The following is a 14,989-nucleotide window of genomic DNA, read 5'->3' on the forward strand; positions in this document are numbered from 1 at the left end:
GGATGGACCACCAAGATCTCATTGATCATTTTATCAAAAAATTTATCAATTCATTCAGTGATCACTTTTGCACTAAGGATTGGAGAATACTGATGCCTAACGTGTAAAGAAATAACACATGATGAGATGTGCTGTTATGGGAAAACAATCCACAGTGGGGTAGGGTGATTTATTGTTACATTTAATATTCCAGAACATTTCCTGTTATCACTTAGGTTATAGCTATAAACAATTGTTTCCTCATCAGCCTCCACTTTTTTCTCATTATTGAAGTTAATAAGACAAAAACCTTGTCATGTTAATGAGAAACTGGAATGTGAAAAAAAAAGTCCTCTGTCCTGAAGACTCTCCTGTGGTGGAAAACGTACTGACTGTTACAACATTCTGACACCTGAGACTGCAACCATAAACGATAATTAAATGTCTCCTAACAGAAAACTTCACCATATCAATCATTTCATGTATTATTTTTTGTTAAATAACAGCACATTTTTAATCTGTTTATTTATTAGACTTATATTAAGGGAAAAATTAAAGCATAATTCTAACATCAAATGTTTAAAAGTTATAAAAGAACAAATTAATCTCTGTGGAGCATTTTAAAGAATAATGCTTTGTAAATGTTGTGGTCGTGTGTGTGTGTGTTTATAGGTGTGTGCAGAATGCGCAGAGGATTACTGTGTCAGCTGCTTTGCTAAATTCCACCAGAAGGGGGCACTAAGGTTCCATCATATCATTCCCATGCAGGTGAGAACCAGTTCTAACACACACACATATCCGCACACACTTACCACACACACACACGCGCACGCACACACACGCGCGCGCACACACACACACACACACACACACACACGTCCGCATGTCTTTGTGCAGACACCAGCAGCAATTGTGCTTGTCCTTCTCCATCTCGCCATTAGCGGCCTCTCTCTCTGCATCCAACTTTGATTACACACACCTGTATACGGGACTGGAGAGTAAACACACACACACATATACACACAGACAGTCAGGCCATCAGAGGGGAGCAGATGAGTGCAAACATAAACACACAGGCGTTTGTTTTAGAGATTGCAGAAGCTGCACAGTATTTGAACCCGAAGCTTTTATTGACATATGTCTGAGAGTTATTGTGTCTGTGTGTGTGTGTGTGTGTGTGTGTGTGTTTACAGTCCAGCCCTAACACAAGCATGTATTTAGCTTTTAGTGAGGACCACATGGCCCAATAAAGATATGAATCCCAGACAAGTTTGACATTGTGGAGACTTTATTTTGTCCCCATGAAGGGTAAAGGTTAGAGTTCTGCCAGATGGTTTCACCACAGGGGGTTGTGGGACTGAAAGCTGATAGGACACCTTACAATCGAAGCTAGCTTCTCTTCAGGTATCTTTTCAACTTTGATTCAGTTTATCATTGGAGTTAATAAAATTTAATTAGTCATATCTTTATTATTGATTTTATTATATAATTCGAGTTTGAATCCTGGCAATGCCATAGCCACTGATTAAAGAGAGCAAAATTGGCCATGATCTCTGGCTGGGAGGTATAGCATTGCATTACTCGCTCCCCTGTCAATCACAGTGACGCTAGCCAATTGTGGGCATCTTTGATCTCATGTATGTGGGAGAGAGTTGATAGCACTTTCCTTCGAGTGTATTACACTGCCTTGTGATGTAACACGAGCAGCAGTTCCAAAAGATACAGAGGTTAGCTACGTGTGTCTCAGAGGAAGCATGTGTTAGCCTTTGCTCTCCCTGTTGGAAGCTGTCAGATGATAGAGGAGAGTTAACTGGTGGGTGGGAATTGGCAGGTCACCTAATCTAGTAGAAAATGGAGGTAAAATAAAAAAAGAGCATTGATAAGCTTAATATATTTGTTCAACATATTCTATGTTTTAATTGTCCACTTATAGAAACTATGAGCTATGTGATTATAAGAACAAGTTAAATATTCCTGATACTGTATACACATAGCATATCCCTGACACTGGCATGTACTGTATTTAGCTTTTTGTTTTGGACCCTAATATAAATGACATTTCAGTTTGCCCAGTCTTCTTCTTTGCCGTCCATGGCAGGTGATAGATGTTCACTATAATAAGACCACAGGCTGACAACTTCGATGAAGAAAGAATTAGACCTAATCTCATTTCCAAGCTAGTGATGTGGCGGAAATTTGATGTTAAAAAACAATGTGATCAGTGTGAGTGATCTAGATTGCTCATTCAGGCTACACTAGATCTTCCTTTTTAAACACTGTACACTTCCTTGCATGCCCTGTCCCAGCTACATGTAGATTTACAGTTAGAGACTCACTCATCATTTCCAATACAATGTGTATAAAACCATTTCAACATAGAACATACAACACAAAGTGAATTAGTAAAGTGTTGGCTCACCCCCAACAGCTTCAGTGTGCTTTAGCAGCGATTCTACAAATCTCTGGAACTATACTGTAGAGATGAACACCATTCTTCCAAAAGATATTCCCTCAGCTGATGGTTGGATGCTGGTGGTGGAGAGCACTGTTTAACACTCCAAAATCTCTCATAGGTGTTCAGTTAGATTGAGAACTAGTGACTATAAAGACCATAGCATTTGAGTTACATCATTTTCATACTCTATAAACCATTCAGTGAGCCCTCATGAACTGTGGATGGGGCGGAGTCATGCCAGAAGAGACCACCAGGACAGAAATGTTTCATCATAGGATAAAGGTGATCAGTCAGAATTACTATTAATAATAACTATTAGTAGTTAATCATAAATAGATTCAACAGAAATTGCCAAACAGCTTGGTAGTTAGCTATGCTCTCTCTACAAAATATTGAAGTGTTCAGTAAAGCAGTCATTGCAGTACCTACACAACTTAAATAGCTAAATCAGCACCATAAATAGAAGTGTACCTGCTTTGCTATAAGTGTTAAAACAGTAATTAATGGTAGCTAAAATATTCCCTTTTTATGTCTCTATTACCTTGAAATTAACTGTGTGTGTGTGTTATATTACAGCATCATTATTAAATAAAGAGTGTGTATTTGCTGACGCAATCAAGGCCTGAAGTAGTTGCACTGTATATTGGAACAAATGAAGAAATGAACACACACACACAGGGAGAGAGAGCGAGAGAGAGAGAGAGAGAGACTTGATGAACATACACAAAAAATATCAGTCTCTGACACACTGCTGGTGATAACAGGGCTTTGTGTGGTCTGTGTGTGTGTGTGTGTGTGTGTGTGTGTGTAAGGATTAGGCTGTGCTCGTGCTGGTTGTGAGGTGGCTGTAATGAGCTGCTCTCCTCCTGCTGCTCAAGTTCAGAGCCCCAGACCCCAGACCAGCACACACACACGCGCACACACACACGCACACATTTGCAATGGAGGTAGGTGTCAGCTCCTATTATATTCAGTGTTCCAGATACACACACACACACACACACACACACACACACACACACATGAACAGACATACAGGTAAACAGGCAAATGCACACACACACACACGCACACACACACAAAATTGATCACTTTGTAGTCTTACCTTCAGGGAATACAGCACATTCCAGCCAAAGCCAAAATGTGTGTGTGTCTATGGAACATAAATTTTATGTTATGCATCCATGTACAATGTGTGTGTTAGACAGTGGCATAAGTTTGTCATAAAGCACCCCTGTGTCTTTCCAAATTAAATATTTGCATAGAAATCAATCATAATTTCAAAAGCAAACATTGTCCCAACAGTCACTGGTGTGTAGAACAATTTACGGTAGAAGATAATGGGACAGTATGCAGTGTGACAGTTTCATTTTACACAATAAACAAGCGTAACTAGATAAGCTGCTAGCAGGCATTAAATAAACTACATCTGAGGAAGGCTTGGCTTGGGGCATAACTGAAATGCATAACAAAATGCATAAAAAGTGTGGGCTGTATGGTCACACTGCAGGTTGTTTCCTAACAGCTCCCGGTACAGGGTTTGATCCTGAGCATGCATTACTGGCTTTGCAGAGTTACACATGTGTCTGTTCGGGTTTCTTCTAGGGATTCTTGTTTTCTGTCACCACATAAATCCTTGATGCTGGATGGACTGGCTATTTTAAATTGCCCCCTGATGTCAGTGTGTGTGCTTGTGTGTACCGTATGTGTGATGCCCTGTTATGGACTGGCATTGCATCCTGGTGTTCCTGGGATATGCTCCGGAGCCACCAGGACCCAGATCAGGGTAAAGCAATCACTGAAATTGAATGAATAATAATTCCACTGGCAGAATTCAAGGTTCAAATGAAACAATCTTTGGAGAATTGGTGCTTTGATTGTCATGCCATGGCAGCTAATCGCAAAGATTGGAATGCCATATCAGTGTGCTCTGCCCAGAACTCCTGTCTGATCCATAATAAAACAATATCATCAGGATTCATTAGAGACCAGACTGAATTCTAATGTAAGTGAGCCAACACTTTTCAGGCAAAGCATAAAGCTAGAATGAGTGCAACGCTATTATAAAAATTATCCATTAAAATAAAAGTGGCATTGGCAGATGCTGTACTGTTTTGGCTTGGATGGCTTTGTTAACAGCTTTCAAACATTCAGTTCTACAAGCCTTTTAAAATATAGCCACATTAGCTTAGGGTAAGGGTTAGATTTTGGTGTAGCATAGCATTAATTAGCTGCATTAATACATACTGTATGTCAACAGAAGGTCCTCATAAGGATAGTAAGAAAAAATGGCATGTGTGTATGTGTGTGTGTGTGTTAGATTTTGGTGTAGCATAGCATTAATTAGCTGCATTAATACATACTGTATGTCGATAGAAGGTCCTCATAAGGATAGTAAGAAAAAATTGTGTGTGTGTATGTGTGTGTGTGAGAAAGAAAAAGCTTAGCCAGAATCAAAGGTGAATGCTTGGCAGGCCACATTGAATCTGGATTAGAGCAATGTGACCACTGAGGCAGGTTTCTGCGCTCTTAATCCTGTTTGATTTGCCTTCATCAAAAAAATGAGAAAAAGGAAAGTGGGAAAAAAATAATCACAACAACACCTATGGATTTGCTTTTGAGTTTGATCCCTGTGGTGTGTCCTGTTTCTCTAGAGATGCAGGCCTTTTCCTCACATCAGTTTTCTTGTAGATTGCATGGCGTTTTAGATTTACATGCTACATTTATTCATGTATTTTTGGCAGACACTTTTATCGCTTAAACTGAGGCAAAATCCAAACCAGTCCAAGCATAGAGCCGAGCAGTAAAGGGTAAACAGTGACAGTTCTAGGATTTGAGCTAATAAACCTTGGTATGCCTGGTATTTGAACTCAAAACCTTCTAGTCACTAGTGGGTCTCTGACAGATGTAGAAGATTTTAACTCATAAGCTTCTAGTTTCCTAAGGACAGCTTTCTGGGTGTAAACTTCTTATAACCATCCAGTTATATTGGCTTTCTGGCAGATTTAAAGTCACAACCTTCCAGTCAACTTTGGCCAACTGGCAAGTTAATCTCTGACATTTCACCCCTAACTGTCTTGATTTTAACTCACAGCCTTTTGCTGACTAGTGGTTCTTTAGCAGTCCTGTGAATTGAACCCATGACCTTTCAGTCACCAGAGATTCTCTATCAATACTGAGTGTACAACCCCACAACTATGGTATCACTAGGGCCTCTAACAATCCTGGGATTTAAACATAACATAACCTTCCAGTTATTAATGGCTCTGTGGCAGTCTTTGAATTTGTATACATAATTTGCTGGTAATTAATGGCATTTCAGAACCAGCAATCTTCCAGTCATCCAGTGCCTCACTGACAGTCCTCAGATGTGTTGAAATGAGTTGTAGCCTCATAGTGTGTAGGGTTGATAACCTCATGGTGTAACCCCAGCTTATTTAATAAATAATATTTAATGTTACTGTATGTTTAGCTGTTAGGTGTTAACCTGTTGGGTAGCTAGATGGATGCCATGCCCCCATTTTCAAAGCTTGAATACTTGACAGACAAACTGAGTAATTTAATTCCCAAGACCGTATCTTGACTTTGTAATGCCTGTTGTGTGTGCAGCCAAGGCTTGCAATTTGTATCATATACAGTATTTACCCACTCTTACTGCATCAAGTACCAAAATTAAGCTCCACTTGCCAATGAGTGGATTGCATAATAGATAACAATTACAGTTCCATTTCTAGAAGGATTTTCATTGCTTGGCACTGGACTTTGGTCGGTGTAAAAGTTGTTTGAAGGAGTTTTACCTAACACTCGATGACAAAGCATAGTACATAGTTCTGGACGCATGTAGGTTTATAGAGTATACATATATATATATATATATATATATATATATACACTTGATACTGTGTGACATTTGTGTAAGCATTGAAGGTAAACATGGAGGATTTCAGGCAATGCAACAGTATCTACAGTCCCCTCCAAAAGTATTCGAACAGCAAGGCCAATTCTTTTGTTTTTGCTACACAATTAAGACATTTGGGTTAGAGATCAAAAGATGAATATGAGATGATAGAGCAGAATTTCAGCTTTCATTTCCTGATATGTACATGTAGCTGCGTTGAACAACTTAGAACATGGTACCTTTTGTTTGAACCCACTCATTTTTCTGTTCAGAAGTGATCAGAAATATTGGGACATGTGACTTGCAGGTGTTTCTTGTTGCCCAGGTTTGCCCTGTTAGATTGATTATTTAAACAATTAATAGCTCTGAATGTCTACTCTTGGCAGATGGGGACAGAAGACATGTGAATGGGTCAACAGGGACAAAAACAGGGAAGACCTGACAGGAGGGCTTTTAGTATGCAAATGTCTAAATGCCTAAAAAGAACTGATTTTATTTCAGTACTCATACAACACAAATCCAACATTTTCCCTCATTATTTAGCCCTCATTATTGGATTAAGTTATGGAAGAATCTTAATATTGTGCAAAATAATTCTGTCCAGGCCGAGCTCCATACCTCCATCAGCACACTGGATGTGGTGAATCGTTTTCAGAAGAAGACTGAACGTGAAGAAGAGGAAGATGTTTGGTCGAATCATGGTGGTGATGGGGGAACAGATCCAGAACGCAGTGCAACATCTACACTTCTCCAGCCTGTTTCTAATAACCAGATGCACAGCACACAAGTGAGACACACACACACACACACACACACACACGGTGTGTCTTACAGTCCAGAAAATATGGTTATGAACTAAACTCCTTTCATCTGCAGTAAAATCTTAGAGTGCTTCAAATACAATGAAAAATAAAAAGGCAACAGCCATAAAACACTTAAAGTAAAGAAGATAAATGCACTTAGCTAAAAGAGGCACTTAGCTGAAAGTGTTGAATCTGTATGGTGTGCGTTAGGCAGAGGTGGGTGGAGTAGAGAAAACCATTCTCAAATTAAAGTGCTCAAGTAGAGGTGATATAATCATCCACTTTACCTTGATTTAAATTGTATACAGTAAGATGTATTATCTTATACAGAAGGTAGCCTACACCTTCTGGTTAACGTTTTCTTTTTAATATCTAGACAACATGGCTGTTGTTTGCAGTTAACATTATTGTAGCCCCGGGCTGTCAAATTCTGTTAAAATAGCATTCAAATTTTAAATATTTAAGAGATTTAAGCTACTGTTCAAATGCATTTGAATATCAATGAACCTGTATTTTTTTAACTGCCACAGACAGACAAACATTAATAATGTTACACTATGTGTTCATATCACATAAACCACAAATGGTAAAAAGGCTAATCACCAAGGATTAAGCAAAAATAATCACCAACAATCACCAGCCTTCCACCCTTTGTTTATCTTCATGCTAGAATATTTATAAGCCCACATTTATTCTGAATTTTAAATGGTTTCCTTTCCACTACATATGCTCACTGTGCAGTAAGTAGTAAACTGTAACTGAATACTGTAGAACCCTTGGTAGGTCTGTCGATAAATGTATACACGGGAGGCAGGCTTTGGAGAGCATGACTTGACTTTTTTCTTTTATTTTCTGCCACTGTTTACTAGGGCTCTTTTCACCATCTCGATCAGGGAAAAAAATACACAAACCCATGCACACATTTCTGCTTCCTCGCAGCTCAGCTCGTTCCACTTGCTTTCTTGTTTCTCTCTCGTCCTGCAACACACAAACCAAGCAAAAAATACCACATTAATTACATGCACACAGGTGCATGCTCATTCCTGGAATTACTCACTCCTTCTCCCGGACTCCCCCCCTCCATTCATAAATGGCGCTCGGCCACGCCCCCGCTGCCATATACCACCACCTTCTGACTCAGGCTGGGGAGTCATCCGACCTGCAGCCAACTTCCTTTCCCAGCAAGAGAGGAAGTCTGCCACCACTACTTGCACCCCTGGCCTGTGGACCACCTTGAACTTAAATGGCTGAAGTGCAAAGATACCAACGAGTGATCTGCGCGTTGTCATCTTCCATGTGATGGAGCCACTGGAGTGGATTGTGGTCCGAACAGGTCATGAGACGGTTTCGTGCCTTATCCTGACCTAAATGCCCTGCCATTTCCTTGTGGCTCTTTGGGACCAGCAGTTGGGTTGTCTCTAAAGGGAAATTCCTGAGGAGAATCCCCACAAAGAGGGGGTGGGCAGAACCCTCCCCACCCTCCCCTCTCTCCCTGATGCGGAACTGACGTTGATGATCATGGCACTGCCTCCCCAGCCAGCGCTGTGCATATCCCACATTGTGCTTTGCTACTGCGGGACCCATCCACAAACATTCCCTTTACTAATATCCGAAAATCTGGCCAGTTTGTCCCTAGACTCATCGGATGGGTAACTGCTGCCTCCACGCTATGCTTTTGACCCGGGAAATAAATATTGAATAAATATTTGCTTAGAACTAAGTTCCTAAGAAAACGTTGCTGTAATGGACAACCAAAATAATAACTGCATGAGCAAGATTACAAAACAATGGCTCTTTGCACATCTCTAGATGAGACCAGTTATGAACTGGAGTGATGAGGAACTGTCAGAGCCAAAAATCACAGATGTTGCTGGCGTTTCTACCGCAGGTTTACCAGTGTTTCTGAGGCATAGTGGTAGGCTTCATATTTAAAACAAACAAAGAACCAAAAAAAAAACCCTCATTCTGGTTTAGGCCACAAAGACTTCAGGTTAAAATCCAATTACATACACAGATTCACTCCTACTGTGCAGAGTATATTTACATTTACTTTCACATTCATGGAGTTAGGCAGATACCCTTATCCAGAGCGATTTATAGAAGTGCTTTGAAGTCTTGATCAAAAAATACATCCTGATACTGGTTCACTAGGTCACGGATTAAGAATACCTTCTTAATACCAGTCTAAAAGCTCTGCTGGGGAGGTAATGTAGTAAGAGAAGCATACAGACAGGAAATGTTGGGGTTACAACAAACTGTTAGACAATGACACTAGATTTAATACTGCTCCTTGCTCAAGTCAGCATTATCTTCAATCTTCACTGCATGCACATAACTCTGATTACGGCCCACTGTTTTCAGAATTTGAAAAGTTAATTAAGTAAATGTGTGTTACTACCCACATCTGGCTTTAGGTGTTGTTTGTGAATGATGCGGATGAGGAGAATGAAACCTCTTTACTGAGAGGCAATTTTGATGAAGAGGAATCTTCCAGAAGTTTTCAGCAGGCTCTGAATGAGTGGAGAGCAGGAAACACACATGGCGACAGAGAACATCATGAACCCAACCGCAATGTACAAACTGCTCGACCAGGTAACACACACACACACACACACACCACAGTGCTATATCCTGCTCACACATATTTGGCTCACATTATATGCCATTTGTTGCTACTTAAGACCAGGGCCACTCTGTTCCATCACACAATAGTTTTCCATTTTTAATCTCTGGTTTTCAATCAATATTTATTATGCGCAAATTAAAAATTAGTTGGAAAACAGCTGAATGTGAATCCACTAATGACCCTGTGTGTTTCATATTCCTGATCAAATCATCTGCTCTGGTCACCACATAGCAGTTGTTACTTCATCACACATTCACTATCCTGCCAACAGGGTTTTACTAATGTGTCTAATTTTCCTAATGTGTCTAATGTGTCTTTGTCATCTCTCTCTTTCCCTAGTGGTCTTTGTTCACTTTCTCATTCCATCTATCATGCACCCTATGTCTTGTATCCCTCTTAAATAATAACACAGGTATATTGCCAAAATCTGGCTCATAAAGCATGTGAATATTACTGACTAATAAAATTGAACAAAAGTCTGTAAAAATTGTAAAAATTGTAATAAAAAAAATCTCCTAAGACTAGGGATGCAGCAGTACCAATACTGGTATCTGGTATCCATCCTATACTCATACTCAAACAAAAATCTCTGATAGCAACATTCAATACCACATGATACTACGCTATATGGCCAAAAGTATATGGACACCTAACCATCACAATCATATGTGCTTGTTGAACATCTCATTCCAGAGTTTGTCCCCTGTTTACTGAAGTCTCCACTCTCCACTGTGGGGATTTGTGTCCATTCAGCCTCAAGCCCGTTAGTGAGGTCAGGTACAGATGTTAGGCGAGGAGGCCTGGAGTTCATCCCAAAAGTGTCCAGTGGTGATGAGGTCAGGGCTCTGTGCAGGCCACTCGAGTTCTTCCATTCCAAGCTTGGCAAAAAATGTCATTGTGGACCTTGCTTTGTGTACAGGGGCACTGTCACTGTGGAACAGGTTTTTGGGTAGGCCCCATAGTTCCAGTATAGAAAAATCTGAAAGCTACAGCATACAAAGACATTCTAGACAATTGTGTGCTTCCAATTTTGTGGCAACAGTTTGGAGAAGACCCACACATGGGTGTAATGGTCAGGTGTCTACATACTTTTGGCCATATAGTGTATGTGATGTAATGAATAGACAGCATGAAGTGAACCTCTGTGAATATGTTGAAAGAGGAGTTCATTGCTAGCAGCACACAGCAACAACCAACACTGTAGTAAGTGCTAGGTAAGTGAAATGTATTTTTCTTATAGCGGTACAGAAGCAATTTTCGAAAGTGAAACAAAACCCGCACCATTGCAGCCCTACTCCATGCAAGGTAACTAATGTAGCTAATTCACTTCATTTAAAATTAACTAGTTAATATTATAAAGAGTGAGCCTAGTAGTGTATGCGCATGGACATACATGTGTGTGCTTTTCATGGCCCCTACTTCAGGGAAACTCATTTCTGTATCAGTATCAGCACTGGTATAGATGAGTATCAAAATACATGTACTCGTGTATTCAGTCTGAAAAAAAAATGGTATCACTGCATTACTAGTTAAAACTACACAAAAATAAACTAACAGCATTTCTGGGAGTAACAAAACCAACAGTTAAAGATGTACAACCTGATCACACTTACTCTGTCTTTTCTCTCTAGTAAGCATGGAGGTGATGGCGACCCAGGCTGGAGGAAGAACTCCCATATTTATTGAGTTTAGGGATCATGGACTAAGCTACATGGAAAGGCTGCTGCTGAAGAAACACCGCAGGTCAGGAGGGCTCTCTTTAGCCTATAAATTACTGTCCTAGGAGATGCTAAATAGCGTCACTTAACCTTCTGGGCCTTAATTAAGACAGACCAGTTAATCACTTTCCCCAGGCTTAAAAATCTCCTGAATCCCATGAGGCAGTTTTCCTTGAGGAATGGAAATCGAACCTATAACGGTGTTCTTTGATGCTGCGTTGATGCTAATACGTTATGAGTTAGGGCAGAACTGGAAGGTACAATTCAAAGATGAAGGCTTTTCATGTGATTTTTCTCTTGCTCATGTCCCTACTGAGTTCAGTAATAGCTCAATTTTCCATCGAGGTCACTGGAGATGCCTAGTTAATGTCGAAACCCCAACCTGCAGAGTGAACCCTAGCATGCTAAGAATAATGTCGTTAGCTCTTTTCAATAGGTGCCTTTGAGTGTAGGAAAGGCACTGTATAAATAAAATGAATTATTACTACATTGTAATTATAAGGAAGACTTGTTAGTGTGGGAGCCATTAGACTTATAACTGGTTTTAGTGCACTAAAATGTTTTGATGGTATTGACTTGATGTACAGAACCAGGGATGGACAAATCACTATCCAGGGTGCCCAGGACATGTAGATTCCATGTCTTTTAGTCTTTTTACTTGTAGTTGGTCAGCTGACAAATAGGTTCAGCAAACAGAAAAAGAAAACTTACTACTTTATTGACTATTACAAAACAAAAAAAATGGTATGTTTGCCATTTATACTTAATGCTATACATTTCCCAAATCCTGAAGCCTGCTGCACTGAATGCACTGAGCTTCATTTTTAGTAAAGTTGTGTGTAAATATTTCTGTAAGCCAAACCGAACAAATATTTTCCTGTGGATTTACAAAAGTTTTGGAAAAGCTGATTTTTTTCGTACTCACATATGTTGATCACCTGTAATGTGCAAAGTGCATTCCTGACATTCACATGTAGTGATGCCCACAAAACTCCATAAAAGTTCAAGTGCACAGACAGCTAGGAACACGAAATGAATGATCAGGGTAAAGGCTGAAAGGCAGAAGTGGATTTTTTTGACTCACTTCTATGCCAATAAAATATTTAATACTATATAATATTAATAATAGTTAGTGAGCACTAAATCTTCTCTCAGCTGAGGCATTTGTTCATGGTTTACAGTTATGTGCAGCCAGATGTTTATCCTCTGTTTATACGCCAGCATTTCTATTGCCATAATTGAATGATTAGTTTTGTTTATCTTACTTTATTGGTTTGTACTAGCTTGCTGTCTTTATTTTTTATGTTATATATTTTTTATTCCACTAATATAAAATGACTTTAATCACAATTTTTTCTTGATGGTATTCTTAGTCCCTGTCCTAGTGAACTAGCATGAGGATGTGCTTTTGACAGAAACTCCAAAGCACTTCTATAAGTCTATAAGAATAAGTATATTCCATGTATAGAAGTGCAGCGATTCATGCAAATTGTATGATTTGAAGTCGATCAAGTTGAGGTTTACATTAGTTAATCTTCTTCTGCGTAAATTTACACATTACAGAATACAAATCTTTTTCTAAATTTCAGGGATTTTCATGAATACCAAATTTCTTGTGTAAACACTTGTACGAACAATTTACAAATAAATCCGTTTGATAAATGAGGCCCTTTGTCCGAGATACTATTGGTTTTTCCTAGGCGGATTAATTAACCTTCACAGATGACAGATGAACTTTTCAGAATCAGGAACAGAGCAAAATAATGTTCAGTGCAAAGCTGTAATATAACTTTCATGCAATATATCTATGTCATGTTTCTATGGTCCTTTTTGCTCCATGAACATAGTTACACCACATCTTCAGAACATTGTTTTTGTAACATTACAGCTTTCTTAATACCTGCAGAATCTGTAGGTAATATTCTGAGAATGTTCTCTGTTAGCTGGAAATGTTGAGACTTACCCATGAAGCACCAATGTTCAGAAAAACACAGCAATACTCTCCATTAAAACAATTTTCAACCCCCGTTCTAATGTCTTAATTTAGCTTTATATTAAAAAGTCAGCTGAACCAGTGTGAATAAGGGGCAACATTCTCCACTATGAATCACACACAGGAAAGCACACCAACCTAACATTTTGTCTTAGTTGCTTGTTGGAGAAGATCAAACCCCATCAAATGCCAGTACCAAATGGAAAATGTGTTAGGTGTAATACTGCCTGTCTGCTTCAAAACAATCTCACCAAACACCAAAGCCAGGCAGAAAATCTGCTGATTTCTTTGAGCCGTGTCGGTGTTGCATAAGGGTTTCATTGTTGCCATGGTTTTCAGGTCAGCTATTCAAAGGGTCTCAGCGGTAAACCTATTAAACAGCTTTTATTTCAATATTATAGTCTGTAGAACAAGAACACCCTGTGTTCCCAGAGTACTGTATGGTTGTGCATGTGTGCACGTGTGTGTGTCCACCAGGATAGACTTACGGTTTTGACCTTTTGGGGACATTTGTCTGGTCCCCACAAAAAAAAAAAAAAAAAGAAATTATAATAAACTAAAAAAATACATTTTTATTTTATTTTATGTATGTATGTATGCATGTATTTCAGAATGTGCAGCTATTCATTTATATGCATTTATATAAAAAACAGTTTCCTTTTGGTTACAGAGGTTAAGGTTAGATTTATGTGTTGCATCATCTGCATTAATAATTGTCAGTGGAAGGTCCTTCCAAGTATCATAAAACAAAAGCGTGTGTGTGTATATGTGTGTAAGAAGAGCTTCAGGGTAGCTTGAAATAGAGAAAAGAAGGCCAAATAATGAAAAAAAGGATAGAATGAGCGAGAAGGATGAACACAGTTGTGTGTTAAATTGCTGTTTTAGGGTAAGAAGAGGATTTGGTGTAGTGAATCAAATTTGGATTTCTGCCTCTAACACTCTCAGCCACTACAGCTCTCATTTCCTCCATTATAATAGAAACAAAATATCACTTTTTCATATCCGCTTTGCTATAAACACTTAGGCAGTTTTCAATTCCAGGCCATTGCACATCTCATTTAACTCATTAGCTCATTAACAAACACACCATGAGGATAAAATGGGTTAGAGTGTGTTTGAGAGTGTGTTAGGTCACTGTGTCTCAATCTTACTTAGTTTGTTCCACCGTTCTGCATGTCCAGTATTTTTCCTGCCCTTACACACCAGACTTAACTTCTGCAGATAGCTGAATCTGTCAAACTCTTTCCTGGCTTGGTTTGAACGTAAAATTTCTGCTATGTGTGACTTTACAAAAAAAAAAAAATTTACAGTTTCACCAAATAGCATAGTTTTAACAGTTTTAGCCTTGGGTTATAACTTAAAATGTGCACCGACCCTCTATAAGGTCCAACATTACTCAATTAAAACACATTCTACGATTCTGTTATGCGCACCAGTTTACTGTGCATGGAATAAGAAGAGCATTTGCACTCTAAATGCATTTTCCGTGGATTTTGTGAAGAAAATAATACTTTCTT

The 14,989-nt window shown here is 39.1% G+C and overlaps 1 protein-coding gene across 1 annotated transcript in view; it reads left to right on the forward strand.

The window, feature by feature from the left end:
- The window catches only part of zbbx (zinc finger, B-box domain containing), a 50,910-nt gene that overhangs the window by 13,339 nt on the left and 22,582 nt on the right, over positions 1–14,989 (forward strand). Inside the window, exons 7-10 of the mRNA XM_026914293.3 lie at positions 652–747; positions 6,937–7,119; positions 9,550–9,727; positions 11,393–11,504. Of these exons, the coding sequence (XP_026770094.3) occupies positions 652–747; positions 6,937–7,119; positions 9,550–9,727; positions 11,393–11,504 (569 nt within the window). The remainder of the gene's footprint in view (positions 1–651; positions 748–6,936; positions 7,120–9,549; positions 9,728–11,392; positions 11,505–14,989) is intronic.

This window comes from Pangasianodon hypophthalmus, chromosome 6 (genome assembly GCF_027358585.1).
Source record: "Pangasianodon hypophthalmus isolate fPanHyp1 chromosome 6, fPanHyp1.pri, whole genome shotgun sequence".
In the NCBI taxonomy this organism is placed as follows: Eukaryota; Metazoa; Chordata; class Actinopteri; order Siluriformes; family Pangasiidae; genus Pangasianodon; species Pangasianodon hypophthalmus.